Raw genomic sequence first — 23,456 nt, 5'->3', positions numbered from 1 at the left:
AGTACTATTAACAGGCTGGATTGATCAGAGCCCACCAGCTAGCTCCCACAGGATTCAATGAATCCCAGGTCTTGTAATGATGGAAAAGAAGACAAGGGAGGGGGGCAAAAAAAACAATAATGCAGATGGTCACTTTAAAAATCAATGCTCCCAATAATAGTTCCCCACTGAGAGTGGATACTCTCATAGGCTGCATACTATAATGCAGTGCAAGTAACACAAGCTGGTATATCAGAGCCCACCAGCTGGCTCACTCCAGAACACAGGAACCACGGTCCACAGAAGGAATGTATCCCTCAGATAAAGCTCACAAACCATATAAAATAAATTTCCAAAAGTATGGGATATATTTTATTAAAAGATAAGTTAAAATCAATACAATAAAACTACTACGCGTTTCAAGGTGCTAGTGGCACCCTTTCATCAGGCAGTTATGGATTTTGCAAAACAAAAATGTTTCACGAAACTCATAACTAAAATGTTACAAAGTACACTAACACCCATACACTCCCTTTTAACCTTTAAACCACTGCCCTCCCGCATTGCAAATACTATATTACACCTATTAACCACTAATCCGCCGCCCACCCACATCGCCAACACTATATAAAGCTATTAACCCCTAAACCGCTGTCCCCCCACATCGCTAATACTATAATAAACCTATTAACCCCTAAACAGCCGGACCCCGACATCGCAAATCTCTAAATTAAATTATTAACCCCTAAACCTAACACCCCTAGGTTTAAATTAAATTTACAATATGACTATATTCAAATAAATAAAAACTTACCTGTGATATAAAAAAAAAACTAAGATTAAACTATAAATACACCTAACATAATTTTTTTAAGAAAATAAAATAAGCTACAAATAAAAAAACTAAATTACAAGATTAAAAAAACACAAGATAAAAAATAAAAAAAATCTAACATTATTGAAAGAAAACCCACTAAAATTCTGAAAAATAAAAAAACACTAAGATTACAAAAAATAATAACCAAAATCATCCAAAATAATAATAATTACACCTAATCTAATAGCCCTATAAAAACAAAAAAGACCCCCAAAATAAAAACACCCCCTAACCTAACAATAAACTACCAATAGCCATTAAAAAGGCCTTTTGTAGGGCATTGCCCTAAGTTAAACAGCCCTTTTACATAAAAACAGTAAACTCCCACCCAACCAACCCCCCAAAATAAAAATAAAAAATAAGTCTAAAAAAAAACCTAAGCTACCCATTGCCCCTTTTAAAAGGGCATTCAGCTCTTTCACTGCCCATTAAAATAAAAAGCCATAATATAAATAAAACACACCCAAATAAATAAATAAATAAAAACTAACACTTACCCCAAGAAATCTACTCAGTTCCTTAAATCCGGACATCCATCTTCATTCAGGCGGTGTCAAGTCTTTACCAGGCGGTGACATCTTCATCCATCACGGGGGCGTCTTCTATCTTCATTCCAGTGGCACAGAGCTATGGCGGGACAGAGTGGAGCTGTCCAGGACTGGCGGCGACATACAGTGCAGAACGTCCTCTTCATGCACACTGAAACTTGAATGCAAGGTACCCCTTTTATATTCAGTGTGCGGCGGTCGATCGCATGAAGAGGACGTTCTGAGCTGGATGTCGCTGCCGGTCCTGGACAGCTCTGCGCCGCCACAGATCAGTGCCACTGGGATGAAGATAGAAGATGCCCCCACGATGGATGATGTCGCCGCCTGGATAAAGACTTCTCGCTGCCTTGATAAAGATGGATGTCCATTATTTAGGAACTGTGAGTAGATTTCCTAGGGTTAGTGTTAGCTTTTTTTAATTTGTTTGATTAGGGCTTTTTTTTTTTATTCTTTTTTTTTTTAATTTTATTAAAGATTAAGTCAAGCATCACATAAAAATGAAATATATGCAGCATACTTGATATATCCAGTAATGGCTATACAGAAATAATGATGATATCATACTTCTACAGACATTATTTAACCTAATATCTCCAGGTTTAAACTGGTCTGGACACGCCTCTGTAGCCTTTTCCTTTAAATAATTGCTAATGACCAGGTAATCTTAGTTTATTCTGTTGAAGGATAATAGACTGGGATGACTGATTATCAGAGTGACTTTGAAGGAGGAGTGTCCGTTAGTTGTGATTTTCCTGCTTGGTTAGGCGAGGGCTTGGTCTGAACAGGTAAGGGATTTTGTTAAAGATACAACACTCAACTCAAAAAGCAATTCCCAAAGGGTAAGAGTACCTCCAAACAACAAACCAAGGTAAATAGAGAACAAGGGGATATGGGAACGCGCTAAAAAAGCGCATGAGATAAGGTATATAAATGTGAACAATAATGCAATACGCAATGATTAAAGAGAACTTGTATTTAAACAATAAATATTAAAAAATAGATGCCGGCATCAAAGATACAAAGTAATAGGCAATTTATACATTAATAAAACATGTTAAAAACATGATCAGAAACATGATCAGAAACAGGATCTAAAAATAATACACTGGGGCAACAGTGTTACACCAAAACGTTACCATCCAGATATTAGTTGCAACATTAGGTGTGTAAATGTAGCGTCCAAATACAGTCAGTATTAAGCGCTAATAACTTAGCTTTATGTGCATCCAAAATCCCTCAACGGTGGTGGAGATGAGGATTTCTATGTTCCGTTTGAGGATAGTGGCGGCTAGACTCCTGAGTCTCAATGCCGGTTCCGGTTGGAGGGTCAAAGTTCAAATGTAGAACGCTGAAGACATCTGTTAGTAACAGCGATATTGTGAGTAGAGGAAGAAATCAGCTGTTGAGTAATCATAGATCATGGGTGGGATTTATGTATCTCGAGACCACTCAATTATGTATAAGAGCGACTCTATACACCACACCTACTATGTATTACTAGGCAGATATTAAAAGTACAGCTGACGGACACAATGAAGCAGGATCCATGTATTAGGTTCAGATAGTTTTTACTTAATCTGAATAGAATAAGGATGCCAGAGAAAGATTAGTAGATCATGGGTGAGAATTATGCATGTTAAAGCCACTCCGTTTATTGAAAGCGGTTATATGCACCTCACCTACTACTAAATTCACAAGATATGAGCAAATTCTACGCGTTTCAGCCTGTCGGCTTTTATCAAGATGCTCATTCTGGTCTTTCAGACCTTTAAATACTGTGCGCTTGTCTTTGATTGGACCAAGAAAACCTTGTGGATGTGTGTCATAATGGCGACCATTTTACAAGTTTATCATTGACTTCTACATTATTGTTCAATGTATATTCCAATAAATATATTAAACTTGTTTAAGTGAATTCAAATAACTGTATATCTCAATGTTCATATTATATACATTGGTAAGTTGAAAAAATGTTACAAAAGAATATACAATAATTATAAAGGTACAAAATATATGGAACAAATAGGGTATATATAAAAAAGAGGAGTGCATAAATAGTGACAATAAGAGATTAAATAATCTCAAATTAATATTATATAGTAATTGATCAAAATTGATAAAAAAATGCAAATAAATCTAATTAATACATATACCAATATGGAAGAATGTGTTAAAAAGTGAAACTTTTTTTTAAAAATGTAATACAAGGAATAACGCACATAGAGGCTGAGAAATAGTATGTAATACTATAGGCAATGGTGAGTACTTTTGTGAATGAATAATAATAGTTGATAATAGATATATTTTATCTTAAATAAACTTGTACAAAATAAGTTGGATTATTCCTATAAATATGGGGTGTTCTGACACTTGATAAAGATATTTATAAGTGCATTAATCTGCATGACTAAAAAATCTTTAACAAAAAAATCTTTAACAAAAAAACTTTAACTATAAAACACTAACGGCTAGATTTAGAGTTTGGCGGTAGCCGTCAAAACCAGCGTTTTTACCGCCCGCTGGTATTTGGAGTCAGTCATTAAAGGATCTAACGCTCACTTTGCAGCCGCGACTTTTCCATACCGCAGATCCTCCTACGCCAATTGCGTATCAAATCTTTTCAATGGGATCTTTCAAACGCCGGTATTTAGAGTCGTGGCTGAAGTGAGCGTTAGAAATCTAACGACAAAACTCCAGCCGCAGAAAAAAAACAGGAGTTAAGAGCTTTTTGGGCTAACGCCGGTTCATAAAGCTCTTAACTACTGTGCTCTAAAGTACACTAACACCCATAAACAACCTATGTACCCCTAAACCGAGGTCCCTCCACATCGCCGCCACTATAATAAAATTTTTTAACCCCTAATCTGCCGACCGCACACCGCCGCCACCTATGTTATACTTATGTACCCCTAATCTGCTGCCCCTAACACCGCCGACCCCTATATTATATTTATTAACCCCTAATATGCCCCCCCAATGTTGCCGACACCTACCTACACTTATTAACCCCTAATCTGCCCACCGGACCTCACCTCTACTCTAATAAAGTTATTAACCCCTAAAGCTAAGTCTAACCCTAACACTAACACCCCCCTAAGTTAAATATAATTTAAATCTAACGAAATAAATTAACTCTTATTAAATAAATTATTCCTATTTAAAGCTAAATACTTACCTGTAAAATAAACCCTAATATAGCTACAATATACATTATAATTATATTGTAGCTATTTTAGGATTAATATTTATTTTACAGGCAACTTTGTTATTATTTTAACCAGGTACAATAGCTATTAAATAGTTAATAACTATTTAATAGCTACCTAGTTAAAATAATTACAAAATTACCTGGAAAATAAATCCTAACCTAAGTTACAATTAAACCTAACACTACACTATCAATAAATTACTTAAATAAAATACCTACAATTATCTACAATTAAACCTAACACTACACTATCAATAAATTAATTAAATACAATACCTACAAATAAATACAATTAAATAAACTAACTAAAGTACAAAAAATTAAAAAAGAACTAAGTTACAAAAAAAAAAATATTTACAAACATTAGAAAAATATTACAACAATTTGAAACTAATTACACCTACTCTAAGCCCCCTAATAAAATAACAAAGCCCCCCAAAATAAAAAATACCCTACCCTATTCTAAAATTAAAATAGAAAAGCTATTTTACCTTACCAGCCCTTAAAAGGGCCATTTGTGGGGCATGCCCCAAAGAATTCAGCTCTTTTGCCTGGAAAAAAAACATACAATACCCCCCCCACCAACATTACAACCCACCACCCACATACCCCTAATCTAACCCAAACCCCCTTAAATAAACCTAACACTAAGCCCCTGAAGATCATCCTACCTTATCTTCACCACACCGGGTATCACACCGATCCGTCCTGGCTCCGATGTGTTGATCCAAGCCCAAGCGGGGGCTGAAGACATCCATCCTCCGGCTGAAGTCTTGATCCAAGTGGGCAGAAGAGGACATCCGGACCGGCAAACATCTTCATCCAGGCGGCATCTTCTATGTTCTTCCATCCGATGATGAACGGCTGATCTTCAAGACCTCCAGCGCGGATCCATCCTCTTCTTCCGACGACTAGACGACGAATGAAGGTTCCTTTATGGGATGTCATCCAACATGGCGTCCCTCGAATTCTGATTGGCTGATAGGATTCTATCAGCCAATCGGAATTAAGGTAGGAAAATTCTGATTGGCTGATGGAATCAGCCAATCAGATTCAAGTTCAATCAGATTGGCTCAGCCAATCAGATTGAGCTCGCATTCTATTGGCTGTTCCGATCAGCCAATAGAATGTGATCTCAATCTGATTGGCTGATCCAATCAGCCAATCGGATTGAACTTGAATCTGATTGGCTGATTCCATCAGCCAATCAGAATTTTCCTACCTTAATTCCGATTGGCTGATAGAATCCTATCAGCCAATCGGAATTCGAGGGACGCCATGTTGGATGACATCCCTTAAAGGAACCTTCATTCGTCATCTAGTCATCGGAAGAAGAGGATGGATCCGCGCTGGAGGTCTTGAAGATCAGCCGTTCGTCATCGGATGCCGCCTAGATGAAGATGTTTGCCGGTCCGGATGTCCTCTTCTTCCCGCTTGGATCAAGACTTCAGCCGGAGGATGGATGTCTTCAGCCCCCGCTTGGGCTTGGATCAAAACATCGGAGCCAGGACGGATCGGTGTGATACCCGATGTGGTGAAGATAAGGTAGGAAGATCTTCAGGGGCTTAGTGTTAGGTTTATTTAAGGGGGGTTTGGGTTAGATTAGGGGTATGTGGGTGGTGGGTTGTAATGTTGGGGGGGGGGTATTGTATGTTTTTTTTTTCCAGGCAAAAGAGCTGAATTCTTTGGGGCATGCCCCGCAAATGGCCCTTTTAAGGGCTGGTAAGGTAAAAGAGCTTTTCTATTTTAATTTTAGAATAGGGTAGGGCATTTTTATATTTTGGGGGGCTTTGTTATTTTATTAGGGGGCTTAGAGTAGGTGTAATTAGCTTAAAATTGTTGTAATATTTTTTATTATGTTTGTAATTAATTTTTTTATTTTTTGTAAATTAGCTTTTTTTATTTTTTGTACTTTAGTTAGTTTATTTAATTGTATTTAATTGTAGGTATTTCATGTAATTAATTTATTGATAGTGTAGTGTTAGGTTTAATTGTATTTAATTGTAGGTATTTTACAGGTAATTTTGTAATTATTTTAACTAGGTAGCTATTAAATAGTTATTAACTATTTAATAGCTATTGTACCTGGTTAAAATAAATACAAAGTTGCCTGTAAAATAAATATTAATCCTAAAATAGCTACAATATAATTATTTATATTGTAGCTATATTAGGGTTTATTTTACAGGTAAGTATTTAGCTTTAAATAGGAATAATTTATTTAATAAGATTTAATTTCTTTTGTTAGATTTAAATTATATTTATTTTAGGGGGGTGTTAGGGTTATGGTTAGACTTAGCTTTAGGGGTTAATACTTGAAGTTAGGTGTCGGCGATGTTAGGGAGGGCAGATTAGGGGTTAATACTATTTATTATAGGGTTATTGAGGCGGGAGTGAGGCGGATTAGGGGTTAATAACTTTATTATAGTAGCGGTGAGGTCCGGTCGGCAGATTAGGGGTTAATAATTGTAGGTAGCTGGCGGCGACATTGTGGGGGGCAGATTAGGGGTTAATAAATATAATATAGGGGTCGGCGGTGTTAGGGGCAGCAGATTAGGGGTACATAACTATAATGTAGGTTGCGGCGGTGTACGGAGCGGCAGATTAGGGGTTAAAAATAATATGCAGGGGTCAGCGATAGCGGGGACGGCAGATTAGGGGTTAATAAGTGTAAGGTTAGGGGTGTTTAGACTCGGGGTACATGTTAGGGTGTTAGGTGCAGACTTAGAAACTGTTTCCCCATAGGAAACAATGGGGCTGCATTAAGAGCTGAACGCTGCTTTTTTGCAGGTGTTAGATTTTTTTTCAGCTCAAACTGTCCCATTGTTTCCTATGGGGGAATCGTGCACGAGCACGTTTTTTAAGCTGGCCGCGTTCATAAGCACCGCTGGTATAGAGAGTTGCAGTGGTGGTAAATTATGCTCTACGCTCCTTTTTTGGAGCCTAACGCACTGAAAATGCAGCCATTCTGTGACTCTAAATACCAGCGGTATTTAAAAGGTGTGGGGGGAAAAAGCATGCGTTAGATACGCGGGTCGTTACCGACAAAACTCTAAATCTAGCCGTAAGGATATTCAGATATACCATGATTTGATCAGGGCAATACAATAAGTTCTGTTTTTCATAAAATTAATAGAGGTTTTTCAATAATTGACTATCCCATATAGCTTGGAAATAGTTGGAAAGTATTAGTATTTTAACATCAGGTTTAGATTAAGGGATTTAGATAATAAAAATTAGATAATGAAATTAGATAATAAAGTTCAAGTCTAGTTCGGAGTTGAGGCCATCAGGATATAGAGTTTTATATTTAAATATAAATTCTGCTTCTTTCTTACTGAGAAGTGACTTCATATTGCCTCCTCTACTACCCAAACTACTGTAAGTTTTTTTTTTTTTATGCCCCAAAATTTAAAGTGCTTTAAATTCCTAGAATGTTTTACTTTGAAATGTGCGTATAGGTTTGTATCAGCAGATTCGTGTTCAATTTTTAGGATATGTTCTCGTATCCTATCTTTTAACATTCTGCTAATTTGTCCAAAGTAGAACAAATTACATGAACATTGGATACAATAAATTATGTTTTTGTCTGTACACCTAATTAATTCCTTAATTTTAGTAAACTGACCTGTAGTGGTGGATTTCAGCTCTTTTATTCTTGTGCTATATTTACACGATTTGCACGAATAACAGGGAAAAAAGCCCATAAGTTTTTCACCATTTAGATCTCTATCATTGTGTGATTTATTCCTTTTAAATTCGCTTGGTGAAAGCCAGTTTTTTTATTTTTTAAAGATACTAGGGTGATTCTTTAATCTGTGACCTAGAACCTGGTCTTGTTTTATAAGATACCAGTGTCTCTTAAGGATCTTTTTGATCTCTAAATGTTGCACACTGTAGTTTGTGATAAAAGGTATGAACAAGTCATCTTGAGGGCTTGGTCTGAGACAGTCTATATTATTCTACTGAAGTGAATTTTAAACAGTATGCTGTATGTCGCATCCTTTCAACATATTTCTAACTAAATTAAACAATAGAAAGAAAAGGGAGAAAAGAAATAAAGCTAAAGAAGAAAAGAGATAGTTCAGTACTCTTCTTGAAATTAGTTTATTTGTCATTTGTCCAAAGGGTCTTGTGTAGTAATTTCAATGGTTTAGGTAGATACAGGATTAAGATATATATATATATATATATATATATATATATATATATATATATATATATATATATATATATAGTGAGCCTAAGTTTTATTATTCTTTAGTATGTAAGAATCCCATAGAAATTGTATGTCTTGAAAAAAGGATAGTTGTCCAATCTTGAGGTAGTAGAACCTTTCCATCAGAAGGTTCTTGCTAACCAATACCGTCCAATCCTGGATGGAAGGTGAGTGGATGGATTTCCAATATTTTGGGATTAGTTGATTGGCCGCATTAAGCATAATCCGGAAGAGTTGTCAAATTTGACATGGTATATTGACTGGGTGATTGAGAAAGATTAAGTCTGGTAACGGTGACAACTGTGTACCTAGGATTTCATTGAAACATTTTAACAGGCCTGTCCAGTATGATTTGATGTGAGCACACTGCCATTAAATGTGCGACATATGGCCCTTTTGTTGGCATCCTCTCCAACACAGGCCTGAGGATTTTTTAAATACGTATTTTATTTTGGCTGGGGTCAAGTACCATCTCATCATTAATTTAATGTTTGTTTCTTTAGCATGAGATGAGTGTCCTGATTTAGTTAGGTTGTTAAATCTAAGTGACCATGTCTGTGGTGTGGTAGAAGTGTCCAGCTCATCATCCCAGCTCTTTTTATAAGATGGGAAAATGGGGTAGGTGTTAGATAAGGTTAGTTTATATAGGATGGATAGGGTCTTGGGGACCGGCTTTTCTGATGTACATAAGCGCTCAAATGTTGTGAGCTGTTTTTTGAGGTCAGCTTTATTCCTGTGTGTGTTGATAAAATGTTTGGTTTGATGTGTCCTTAACCAGGAAGATAAGAAATCATGTTTTAGTTGATCTAGTTGTGTGGTTTTATTTTTTTTCCCATCTAATAATAGATATATGGGAAGTAGTTCCCTGAGTCCTGAGGACGACACAACCATCTGATGAAGTCCAGGAAGGAAATCTGAGTTATGTAGTAATGTGGTAAGAGGGGAGTAATTTGTGTTGATTTTGTTGGGCGATTTAGGGAGCAATCTCCAGTCTGACCAGGTTTCATTGGTAATAAAGAAGGATTATATGTAATGTTTATTGAAAAAGGTCGGGTTCCAACAGGCTCCACCCAAGTTTGGGGTAATAGCCATGGAAGACTCTAGCTGAACCCAGCACTTGGAATGTACTGAGTCATATCTACACCAATCTGCTATTCTCTGTAGGGAGATGGCTAACTTGCATGAGCGGAGATGTGGAACCCCCAAACCTCCCTCCTTGGGTAATTGTTATATCGTATTTTTAATAATGCGCGGTGGTCTTCAATGCCAAATATAATCATTTATAATTTTTTGCAGGGTATCTAATTCTTTTAGGATGCCCGGGATTGGAACCGTCTGAAGTATATACAGTGCTTTTGGTAGCAGTACCATTTTGACTGCTTATATCCTCCCAGGCCAGGATATAGATCTAGGGATCTTGGAACTCTGTTATTAAGGATCCATAATTAAGTATACAAAGAACCATTTTGTTTGGGGTAATTTGTATACCCACATTTTTCAGGTATTAGGTTTGTGGTTTAAGAGTGTTAGAGGATTTGATTTCGTCCAGAGTTTGTTGTGGTAGATTAATGGGTAGGTATTCTGATTTGGTTAAGTTTATCAAAAAATTTGATACTTGACTAAATTGAGATAATTCAAGAAGAGCATTACTTAAAGATTCATTAGAATTTGTGAGTGTCAGGAGTATGTCATCTGCGAAAATCGCAAGTTTGTGCATTTGGTTATCTAATTTTATTCCCTGAATATATGTGTTTAATCTTATTCTAGTAGCCAATTGATCTAGTGAAAGGATGAAAAGAAGTGGGAAGAGGAGGCAGCCCTGCCTGGATCCATTTCTTATTTTGAATAAGTCTGAAAGGATTTTATTATTATTATCCGTTATTTGTAGAGTGCCAACAGATTCCGCAGCGCTATAAACAAAGGGGGAGTACAACAAAACAATTATAGGGTAGAGGGCCCTGCCAAGAGTTGCACTGTTGTAGTCAGCTCTTACGAAGGTGATCTACAAACAGCTGGACTTTTAGGCTTACATGCTAAGTGGGTTCAGGGGATTGCAGTGGAGGAGAGGAACTGGTATTAGGAAAGGTTAGCGTAGGTTGTATGCGTCCCTGAACAGTAGAGTCTTTCGGGAGCACTTGAAGCTTTTAAAACTAGAAGAGAGTCTTGTGGAGCGAGGCAGAGAGTTCCACAAGATGGGAGCCAGTCTGGAGAAGTCCTGTAAACGGGAGTGTGATGAGGTGACAAGAGAGGAGGAGAGTAGGAGGTCATGAGCAGAGCGAAGGGGACGGGAGGGAGAGTATCTGGAGACAAGATCTGAGATGTAGGGGGGAGCAGTGCAGTTGAGGGCTTTGTATGTAAGAGTGAGAGTTTTGTGTTTGATCCTAGAGGCAAGAGGAAGCCAGTGAAGGGATTGGCAGAGAGGTGCAGCAGATGAAGAGCGACGTGTAAGGAAGATGAGTCTGGCAGAGGCATTCATTATGGATTGTAAAGGAGCTAGGCGGCAGGTGGGGAGACCAGAGAGGACAGAGTTGCAGTAATCAAGGCGGGAAAGAATGAGAGAGTGGATTAAAATCTTAGTTGTGTCTTGTGTAAGGAACTGTCTAATTTTAGAGATGTTTTTAAGGTGGAAGCGGCAGGCTGTAGCCAAGGACTGAATGTGAGGAGTGAAGGAAAGATCTGAGTCAAATGTGACCCAGAGACATTGGGCATGCGGGGTAGGGGTAATGATGGAGTTGGCGACAGTTATAAAGATATTGGGGGTGGAGATTTTGGAAGAAGGGGGGAAAATGAGGAGCTCAGTTTTGGAGAGATTTAGCTTGAGGTAGTGAGAGGACATCCAGGAGGAGATGTGAGAGACAGTTAGTGGCACGGGTTAGCATGGAAGGAGATAGTTCTGGTGCAGAGAAGTAGATTTGGGTGTCATCGGCATAAAAATGATATTGGAAACCGTGGGACTTAATTAGGGAACCTAGTGATGACGTATAGATTGAGAAGAGAAGGGGACCGAGGACAGAGCCTTGCATTACTCCGACAGAAAGTGGTGACGGGGCAGAGGAGGCCCCAGAGAAGGCTACACTGAAGGTACGGTTTGACAGGTAGGAAGAGATCCACGAAAGGGCTGTGTCACAGATGCCGAAGGATTGGAGGGTTTTGAGCAAAAGAGGGTGGTCAACAGTGTCAAAGGCTGCGGACTGATCAAGGAGGATAAGCAGAGAGAAGTGGCCTTTTGATTTAGCTGTAAGTAGGTCATTGGTGACCTTAACAATAGCTGTCTCTGTGGAGTGATAGGGACGAAATCCAGATTGCAGCGGGTCAAGAAGGGAGTTTAACGTAAGGAAATGGGATAGGCGTGCATATACTAGTTTTTCGAGAAGCTTTGAAGCAAGAGGGAGGAGGGAAATAGGGCGGTAGTTGGATGGGGAGGTAGGATCAAGGGAAGGTTTTTTGAGGATAGGTGTGACCAGTGCATGTTTCATCGATGAGGGAAATGTACCAGTGCTGAGGGAGAGGTTGAAAATGTGTGTTAGTATAGGGGTAAGGGTAGCAGAGAGAGAGGGGAGCAGCTGTGAGTGGATAGGGTCAAGGGGACAGGTAGTGAGGTGAGAGCGCAGTATAAGTGCTGAAACTTCTTCCTCAGTAACAGGGGAGAATGAACTAAGTTTCAGGTTATGAGGGTTGTGTTTGAGTGAGAGTGTTTGAGGGGGGGAGAGAATGGAATTGTGTTGAGCTGATTTCATGTCTGATGGAGTTAATTTTGTTAATGAAGTGACTGGCAAAGTCTTGAGCTGACAGAGAAGTTGTATTAGGAAGTGTGGGAGGGCGGAGGAGAGTATTGAAAGTGGAGAACAGACGTTTTGGGTTTGAAGAAAGATTATAGATAAGATTAGAGAAGTAGTGTTGCTTGTGGAGATTAAGGGCAGAGTAGTAGGAGTTCAAGATGAATTTGTAATGAAGAAAATCGGCTGAATCTCCAATGCCGTTCAGCAGTACGGGAACATCTGCTTAGGTACCGTGTCAAAGGAGTATGCCAGGGCTGGGGATGAGTGTGTGATTTCTGAGCAGTGGTAAGAGGGGCGAGATTGTCAAGGACGGATATAAGGGTGGAATTATAGTGGCAGATTGTTCAGGGCAGGAAAAGGAGGAGAAGGATGAGAGGAGCGGTTTAAGGGAATTAGCAAGTTGTTGCTGATCTAAAGACCTAATGCTTCTGTGAAGTTTGGTGTGAGGAGTAGAAGGTGGGAGAGTTGTAGGAAGGGATGACATGTTGCAGGTAAGGAGATGGTGGTCAGAAAGAGTAAAAGGGGAGTTTGAGAAGTTTGAGAGAGTGCATCGATAGCTAAAGATCAGGTCAAGAGAGTGACCATCTTTGTGAGTGGGAGAATCAGTCCATTGTGACAGACCGAAAGAGGAAGTGAGTTGCAGAAGTTGTTTAGCAGATGAGGCAGTGGGATTGTTAAGGGGGATGTTGAAGTCGCCAAGAATGAGGGCAGGGGTGTCTGAGGAAAGGAAATAGGGTAGCCAGGCAGCCAAGTGATCTAGAAATTGAGTTGCGGAGCCAGGGGGTCGGTATATGACTGCAACATGTACAGAGAGAGGGGAGAATAAGCGAATCATGTGGGTTTCGAATGAGGGAAAAGTGAGGGAAGAGATAGGATGTATTTGTTGGAAGGTGCAACGAGAGGAAAGTAAAATACCTACACCACCTCCTTGTCTGTTACCAGACCTAGGAGTGTGGCTGAAGTGGAGACCCCCATGTGACAGAGCAGCAGTGGATGCTGTGTCTAGGGGAGAGAGCCAGGTTTCTGTTAGGGCCAGAAGGTTGAGGGAGCGGGAGATGAAGAGGTCATGTATAGAAGTGAAAGGATGCCATTGACCCTAATTTGTGCTGTGGGATTTGAGTATAAGGAAAATATTCTTTGTATAAATAAGTCTTGGGAAATTAAAGTGTCGTGTCTCTAGTAGGTATGTCCAGTCAAGTCTGTCAAAAGCCTTTTCAGCGTCTGTGGATAAGAATATCTAAGTAGTCACGTTGGTCAGCAGGTAGTTGTGGGACCGGGGAAAGCTTTAAAAATTGTTTGCATGTTTGTGTATGGGAGTTGGAATTTATGTTTGGGAATAGATTATAAAGTTTGTGATAAAATTCAGCTATATCTTTGGAATCTTCTAGCTGTTTCCCTCCATGAGTTTTAATTAAGTGTATGTATGATTTATGTTGTGTTTTTCTTAGAGATTTTGCTAAGATGTTTCCCTCTCTGTAATAATTTTATTATAAATGTAACATTTGCTTCTGCACTTTATGTTGCAGTAAAGTATTCATTTTGTTTCTCTTGTCATTAAGTTGATCTAGTATGGTGATGTTTTCCGGGTTTATTTTATGTGTGTAATCTAGGTCCATGATGTCTTTAGTTAGAGCCTCTAGTTCCTCCCTATTTTTTTTTCTACTATCTGTGCTTTTGCTTTGATGAATTTTCCTCTTAAAGTACTTTTGTGTGCTTCCCATGTTGTGGTTACATCCATCTCTGGAGTGTTATTCGTGAGAAAGTATGATTTAATATGTTTGGCAAAAAGTTTTATCTGAGCTTTATCATGGAAGAGGGACTCATATAGCCTCCAGTGAAAAGGTTTGAAGGGAGCTGAGGGCCATTTTATAGTGCATGCTACCAAGGAATGATAGGACCATGTGGTATGTTTTTATGGTTGAGTGTTGGATGTGGGATAATACTAGATAGTCCACTAGGATGTAGTCTAGCCTAGAGTAATTTCGTCTGGGATATGAGAAAAAGGTGAAATCTAATTTTTGGGGGTTCATAAATCTCCAGGCATCATTCAAGCTTAGGAGTTTGCGATTTTGCCAAATTTTTTTAAGGTGGGGGATTCTAGTTCTAGTGTCTTGGTTAGTACAGTCTACTGATGGATTTAGGGGGTATCCTGCTACCATCAGAGAGCCTTTGGATTCTTTTATTATTGATTTAGAGACAGATGAGATTAATGCTTCTTGATGTTTGTTGGGTGCGTATAAGTTCACTATGGTGACTGGTTTGCCAAACAGTAAGACTCTTAAGCATAAATATCTGCCTTCTTTGTCTGTATCTATATGTGTTTTGGTGAAAGGTAACGATTTGTGAATCAGTATGCTCACCCCATTTATCTTTTTGTGTGGGTTGGTGCTGTGGAAGTGTTGAGGGTAGTGAGGGGAGAAATACCTGGGGATGCTATTAGATTTAAAGTGGATTTCTTGGATCATTAATATATGTCCTCCTTTTTTTTTTTTTGGAGGTCCAGGATAGCTAGTCTCCTTTTATTGTGGCAGTTTAGACCTTTAGCATTTTGTGTAATGATAGTTATGTCTTGTGGAGTGTACTTACTCATGTTGGGGTTCTTTCAAGCTTGTAAATCAACCATTTGATCGCTGACAGATTCTTCGGCCCTATGGTTCGAGTACCCGAAGTAGGAAATAGGAAGGAAAGAGTAAGAAACTAGCGGCTAGATTACGAGTTTTGCGTTATAGTGAAAAGGCAGCGTTAAGCCTCATAACGCTGCTTTTTTTACTGCCACTGGTATTACGAGTCTTGCAGATTATGGGGCACCGCACACTTTTTTGGCCTTACCGCAAATCAATTTACGCAAATTGCGTATAGTCTTTTTTTCTATGGGAATTCCATAGCGCTGGTATTACGAACTTGTCCTGGGAGGCCAAAAAGTGAGCAGTACACCCTATCCCATCAATATTCGTACCGCATTTTAAAGTCAGTAGTTATGAGTTTTACACTAAAACACTGTAGCATAAAACTCATAACTAAAGTGCTAAAAAGTACACTAACACCCATAAACTACCTATTAACCCCTAAACCAAGGCCCTCCCGCATTGCAAACACTAAAATAAAAATATTAACCCCTAATCTGCCGCTCCCGACATGGCCGCCACTATAATAAACATATTAACCCCTAAACCGCCACACTCACGACTCGCAAACATTAGTTAAATACTATTAACCCCTAATCTGCTGTCCCTAACATCGCCGCCACCTACCTAAATTTATTAAACCCTAAATTGCCGCCCTCAACGTCGCCGCCACTATATTAAATTTATTAACCCCTAAATCTAAGTCTAACCCTAACCCTAACACCCCCTAACTTAAATATAATTAAAATAAATCTAAATAAAAATTACTATTAATAACTAAATAATTCCTATTTAAAACTAAATACTTACCTGTAAAATAAACCCTAAACTAGCTACAATATAACTAATAGTTACATTGTAGCTAAATTAGGGTTTATTTTTATTTTACAGGCAAGTTTGTATTTATTTTAACTAGGTAGAATAGTTAGTAAATAGTTATTAACTATTTACTAACTACCTAGCTAAAATAAATACAAATTGACCTGTAAAATAAAACCTAATCTGTCTAACACCTAACCTAACCCTACAATTAAATAAATTCCCTAAATTAAATACAATGAACTAAATTCAAAACAATTAGCTAAATTACAAAAACAAACAAACACTAAATTACAGAAAATAAAAAAACAAATTACAAGATAAACTATTTACACCTAATCTAATAGCCCACCCAAAATTAAAAAAAAAAACCCTAGCCTAAACTAAACTACCAATAGCCCTTAAAAGGGCCTTTTGCGGGGCATTGCCCCCAAAAAAATCAGCTCTTTTACCTGTAAAAAAAATGCAAACACCCCCCCAACAGTAAAACCCACCACCCACACAACCAACCCCCCCAATAAAACCCTATCTAAAAAACCTAAGCTCCCCATTGCCCTGAAAAGGGCATTTGTATGAGCATTGCCCTTAAAAGGGCATTTAGCTCTATTGCAGCCCAAAGCCCTAAACTAAAAATAAAACCCACCCAATACACCCTTAAAAAATCCTAACACTAACCCCCGAAGATCAATTTACCGGGAGAAGTCTTCATCCAAGTGGCAAGATGTCCTCAACGTAGTCGGCAGAAGTGGTCCTCCAGACAGGCAGAAGTGGTCCTCCAGACGGGCAGAAGTCTTCATCCAGACGGCATCTTCTATCTTCATCCATCCGATGCGGAGTGGGTCCATCTTCAAGACATCCAGGGCAGAGCATCCTCTTCCAACGACGAATACCTGATGAATGAAGGTACCTTTAAGTGACGTCATCCAAGATGGTGTCCCTTAGATTCCAATTGGCTGATAGAATTCTATCAGCCAATTGGAATTAAGGTTGAGAAAATCCTATTGGCTGATGCAATCAGCCAATAGGATTGAGCTCGCATTCTATTGGCTGCTCCAATCAGCCAATAAAATGTGAGCTCAATCCTATTGGCTGATTGCATCAGCCAATAAGATTTTTTCAACCTTAATTCTGATTGGCTGATAGAATTCTATCAGCCAATCGGAATCCAAGGGACGCCCTCTTGGATGATGTCATTTAAAGGTACCTTTCATTCAGCAAGAAGCCGTCGATTGAAGAGGATGCTCCGCGCCAGATGTCTTAAAGATGGAGCCACTCCGCGTCGGAAGGATGAAGATAGAAGATGCCGTCTGGATGAAGACTTCTGCTTATCTGGAGGACCACTTCTGCCCGTCTGGAGGACCACTTCTGCTGGCTTTGCTGAGGACATCTTGCCGCTTGGATGAAGACTTCTCCCGGTAAGTGGATCTTCGGGGGTTAGTGTTAGGATTTTTTTTTTTTTAAAAGGTTTTTAATTGAGGTTATGCTAATGAGTACAATAAGTATAAAATACCACACAGCAAAAACAAAATCGGTGTCACATTTACAATAGTTATTCTTATACATGAGATAACAATGTAGTATTAAGCTAGGTATATATTAGGAACCTCTATTTTTTTTTTTTTTTTTTTTTTTTATATATTCTTCAATTATTTCCTCAAAAGCGCAAATGGCCACATTTGGACCAGGAAAAGCAAATGTAGTCTAGAGGAAAAATAGCAAATGGAGTGGTCACTTATGGACCTATACATATGATGTAAGGAGTAAATTATCAACTGAAATTTTTAGTTTCAAAAATATAAGGGGGGGGGGGGGGGGAGTTCAGCGGGTAAGCACCGCTTGTTAAATATGGGGGAGTGTGGGGGAGTGGAGCCATAGGTAAGGGTGACAAAAGAAATGTAATGGGATTTCTAAGATAGTCATTAGAGAATTAGGGGTAAATCAGAGAGTCAATATAGAACATGTGACATGTGGCATCTAGGAATATAAGGGCATATAAGAAAAATTATATGATCGGGGGGTTATTACCATATATGCAGGCTTTTGGCTGGAAGGATCATGAATTATACTACTGAGGGGAGTCAATAACTTATAGAAAATATGGGATGAGGTGATCATTGTACTATCTTCTAAACCCCGAAGTAATAGATACCACTGCCAGAGTGAATAGTAGTTGGAAGATAGCTATGACATTAGCACAGTCAAATGACTAGTATTTTCTAAAGCCTAGGCCACATGTTGACTGTAATATTGGGGGGTAATCTAGGGCAGAAATAGGAATTAAATACTTGGGGTATACATTATAATAGGTAGAAATAAGCCTTCAGCTATGAAAATTGCAACACTACTACACTAATATGAACGTATACAGATATGCAAACAGTATAGCAAAACACTATACAACAACAAATGTGAAGACTAGGCTTAGAAGCAGGTGTAATATCAGAATCAACTCATATAGCAAGTTAGCAACTGTAATACCATCATAGTTATGGTACTTAGAGTAATGAACATGTATCTCTCTGAGACTTATACTGTAAGCAATTACCCTGTGCGTGAACTATAAAAACATAAGGACATGCAACAGTTAAGGGGTAACAGGACATATGACTCATAGAAGATATCATATTAGTAAATAACAGAGAACATTGATACGAGTCATATGGATGGGATTAACATTGATGTAGAACAGAGATATAACCACAATAAACTGTTGTTGAATAACTTTAGCTAAAAGATTAGTTTGATCATTAAGTCTAATACAAAAGTAAGGTGCCCTGATTAGGGAATGAAACTAAATTCTCAGTAGAAAGTCTTAAGGAGCTTAATGCTATAAAAAAACTGCTGTAGCTAAGAGAACTCCATATGTTATATCCCTATAATGACCTATGCTTAAATTTTCCCATAAGGGAGTGCATCTTTAAATAAACTAACATTAGCTAGGTAGTATCTAGATGTCTCCTTTCCACTAGTAATACGGTATCACATATAAGTATTGGTTAAACCACATTTTGTAATATTTAGTCTAGAGTGAGAGAACCAATAGAAAATTTCTCTGGCATCCCGTCATGTACAATAGGCAATTCCTATAAATATAGTATGGGCAGAGAAAAACAGCATGGGGAGACATAGCTTCTACATATCAAAGCAGATCATATCATCTTGCATCCTGTTGAAAGTAAACTAAGCCCTTCAGGAGAGCATAACAGTGAACCAGTGAAATAAAACGTTTAGTCCCCCTTGTATACAACAACACGTCCCAATACAAGATAAGCAGATATTAGTAGTAACCAGAGCAGTTAATATCTTAACAAACGGCTTGTGGGTTGTCAGACGATTATCCAGCTAAGCCCTTAAATCAGACCCGCAGCTTCAGATATCTAATGGAAGCCCGGGTAGGAGTTTTACTTAGCCCACACCATCAACGTTAAACCGTGACTCATCTCGCAAGTAACACGACAGGTGCAGAATAGGAATCAATAGGAAACAGGGCATGTCCTGTACTGATGTAAGCTGTCTGCTGATATTGTCATATAGCAAAGAGTCCCAATAAGTAAATGTCCAGCTTCTCACGCTGTAGCGATTCCCATGATTACCCATTAGGAGCGAGCAGGCTTCTGAATACTGAGTCACTGTCATGCACACTGGACTTAGTATCTGTAGTGTTAGAGGGGTCCCAGTTGACACCAAGTCCCCATGTAGATCCTGTTGCAACGTCGGACAGCCAACCTCATCTGCCCCCACTAGCAGCTGTTCATCTACAGCTATACCGCTCAGTTCACTTTCCTTTAGGGAGTCAAACTCTTCTGAGGCAAGGGAGGTCGAGGTATAGGCGCTTGGATTATCGGCGCTACCATCTCCTCTTGTTGCACGGCACTTGATCTTGGAAGCACCCGTGTAATATCCTTAGTCTCAGCCAATTCAGCAGCGGACATCTCCTTACTTCTCTGATCGCTTCTGATCACAGACCATAGGCTGTGGAACTGAGATGTCATCTGGAGATCCAAGCTCTGCAGCATAGCTCTCAGTTCAATATAAAGATCCTCCATGGTGAGGCGTTAAAGTTGACAGTGTATTGCTGGCGAAATAAGCATGTAACTGGGAGGTAACTCTTGCAAGATGGCGTTTCTCACAGCATGGCTTCCGTAAACCGAGTGTGCAAGACTTCAGGCTACCAAAGCAATAAAATAGATTTTTGTAACTTGTGAGATGTTAGGAAGGAGCTAGATGTCTGTAATAGGATAGTGGAGGTATCAAACGTATTTAGGGCATACATCCATTAGTTAATCTATTACATCCGTAGCTTTAGTAGGCCTCATAGACCTGCGTGTAATCCAGATATAGAAGTCTAGTATGGTAAAAGGCTGATGTATAAATTCAGCAAAGTAACTTTCAATTAGTGTAAAGACAGTCCTGCTTGGTCAGAAGTAAGTTTTTGGGGCAAATTACATTAAAAATGCTGCAATTTGCTGTTGTTTTATAGACGCTTCAGCAGGAGCTCTCTGAAATACGTCTTCTCTGCTTAGCTGTTGGCTCCGCCCCTGTGTTAGGATTTTTTAAGGGTTTATTGGGTGGGTTTTATTTTTAGGTTAGGGCTTTGGGCCGCAATAGAGCTAAGAGCTATGCCCCACAAAAGGCCCTTTTAAGGGCTATTGGTAGTTTAGTTTAGGCTAGGGTTTTTTTTTATTTTGGGTGGGCTTTTTAATTTTGATAGGGCTATTAGATTAGGTGTAATTAGTTTAAATATCTTGTAATTTGTTTTTCATTTTCTGTAATTTAGTGTTTTTTTTTTTTTTAATTTAGCTAATTGTTTTGAATTTATTTAATTGTAGGGTTAGGTTAGGTGTTAGTGTTAGACAGATTAGGTTTTATTTTACAGGTCAATTTGTATTTATTTTAGCTAGGTAGTTAGTAAATAGTTAATAACTATTTAGTAACTATTGTATCTAGTTAAAATAAATACAAAGTTGCCTGTGAAATAAAAATAAACCCTAAGCTAGCTACAATGTAACTATTAGTTATATTGTAGCTAGCTTAGGGTTTATTTTACAGGTAAGTATTTAGTTTTAAATAGGAATAACTTAGGAAATAATTGTAGGTTTTATTTAGATTTATTGTAATTATATTTAAGTTAGTGGGTGTTAGGTTTAGGGGTTAATAAATATAATATGTTGGGGCGGCAGATTAGTGGTTAATAAATGTAGGTAGGTGGCGGCGATGTTAGGAATGGCAGATTAGGGGTTAATAATATTTAACTAGTGTTTGCGATGTGGGAGTATGGCAGTATCGGGGTTAATTAGTTTTTTATAGTGGCGGCGACGTTGGGGGCGGCAGATTAGGGGTAATAACATTATGTAGGTGTCGGCGATGTTGTGGGCAGCAGATTGGGGGTTAATAAATATAATGTAGGTATCGGCAATGTTGGGGGCAGCAGATTAGGGGTTCATAAGTATAATGTAGGTGGCGGCGATGTCCGGAGCGGCAGATTAGGGGTTAATAAGTATAATGTAGGTGTCGGCGATGTCCGGAGCGGCAGATTAGGGGTTAATAAGTATAATGTAGGTGTCGGCGATGTCCGGAGCGGCAGATTAGGGGTTAATAAGTATAATGTAGGTGTCGGCGATGTCCGGAGCGGCAGATTAGGGGTTAATAAGTATAATGTAGGTGTCGGCGATGTCAGGGGCGGCAGATTAGGGGTTAATAAGTGTAAGATTAAGGGTGTTTAGACTCAGGGTTCATGTTAGGGTGTTAGGTGTAAACATAAAATGTGTTTCCCCATAGGAATCAATGGGGCTGTGTTACGGAGCTTTACGCTGCTTTTTTGCAGGTGTTAGACTTTTTTTCAGCTGGCTCTCCCCATTGATGTCTACGGGGAAATCGTGCACGAGCACGTACAACCAGCTCACCGCTGACTTAAGCAGCGCTGGTATTGGAGTGCTATATGGAGCTCAATTTTGCTCTACGCTCACTTCTTGCCATTTAACTCCGGGTTTGTAAAAACCTGTAATACCAGCGCTGTAGGAAAGTGACTGGTGAGAATAACGTGCAAGTTAGCAAAACTCGTAATCTAGCCATAGGAAAGGAATAAGAAAATTGTGAAACTTACATTTCAAACAATAAATATCAAAAATATTACGAAATATAAGGGAGAAATACTCCCATCTAAGTGAGAACAAGAATTATTTATTAACAGATAACATTCAAAACTTCTGTCCTCTGACTCAGTCATTATTATGACCCCTTTGTATCAAGGAGCCCAGGATCATGCTATAGAGGACTAATGAGGTACAACGAATCAAACTTATCTAAGAGGCCAAAACTGCCCCCCATTTAGACACCCAGAGATCAGGTATCAAATCTCCATATGGCGGAGACTACTCCAAGCTCTAAGTGGGACAGAACATCTTGAAGTGACTTGGAACAGGAGGAACAGGATTGAAGAGGCTCTCATCCTTTCTCCGCTTAAGTGTGCTGAGAGGTAGGGTTTTGTCTTCGTGATTTCCTTTATTGAATTTGTTGCCATTCTTTTCTCTGAGGTAATTGAGAGGATGTTGCTTGCTTGCCGAGTCTACTTCCCATATCGGGGGCTGGATGTCGAGCTCTTTGCAGACTGAAGGGATTTCTTTGGGTGATGAACAAGAGAGACGCCTGCCTTACCAGATGATGATCAGATGGAAAGGGAACTCCCACCTGTATGGAATATTCTTGCTTCTTATGGGGGTTGTGAGTGGTTTGAGATCTTTACTTTTTTGTAAAGTCCTTTGTGAAAGGTCAGTCAAAATCTGGATATTTGAATTTTCATATTTGATAGGTTGCTGCTCTCTTGCTAGCTTCATTATCTCCTCCTTTACAGGCTTGCAATGCAGACTATAACATCTCTCTGGGGTTGCCCATCAACAGGTTTGGGGCGTAGTGCCCTGTGGGCTCTATCGATCTCTATTTTTGATGGGGAATCTTCTTTTTTCAGAGATCCTGCAGATATTGTTCGAGATCAGGAGGAGGGATGGCCTCCGGAATCCCTCTTATCCGTATATTGTTACATCGATTTCTATTCTCTGCATCATCCACTTTATCCTCCAGCTCATAGATGGTAGAATTTTGCTTCTGAAGTAGATCGTGTAGATCTGAGGTGTGAGCGTCCTGGCCCTCTTCTAGTGATTCCACTCTATGACCTATGTCGGTAAACTCTTTTTTAATGTCTGCAATCTCCTCTCTTATGCATTGTTTAACCTGTGAGATTAAAGAAGAAAAGTCATTTTTTGAGGGAATTGACTCAAACAGTGCAGTGTGTATGGTTATGGTTCCAGCAGCCTGTCTGTGTCAGATTCCGATGAACTTTGGTATGAGGATTGAACTACTTGGTCTGTCACATTTGTGCCCTAGGTTCTTGGCTCCAATTATTTTAA

At 38.9% G+C, this 23,456-nt stretch overlaps 1 protein-coding gene across 1 annotated transcript in view; it reads right to left on the bottom strand.

The window, feature by feature from the left end:
• The window catches only part of LOC128639047 (NXPE family member 4-like), a 121,210-nt gene extending 101,111 nt beyond the window's left edge, over nt 1–20,099 (bottom strand). Inside the window, exons 1-2 of the mRNA XM_053691187.1 lie at nt 19,905–20,099; nt 19,624–19,836 (exon numbers count right to left, since the gene is read on the bottom strand). Coding sequence (XP_053547162.1) covers nt 19,624–19,836; nt 19,905–20,099 — 408 coding nt within the window. The remainder of the gene's footprint in view (nt 1–19,623; nt 19,837–19,904) is intronic.
• Nucleotides 20,100–23,456: the final 3,357 nt, after the last annotated feature.

Source organism: Bombina bombina, chromosome 8, assembly GCF_027579735.1.
Source record: "Bombina bombina isolate aBomBom1 chromosome 8, aBomBom1.pri, whole genome shotgun sequence".
NCBI lineage: Eukaryota > Metazoa > Chordata > Amphibia > Anura > Bombinatoridae > Bombina > Bombina bombina.
Note: the sequence above shows the minus strand (reverse complement) of the source record. Positions and strands in the feature narration are given on the sequence as shown.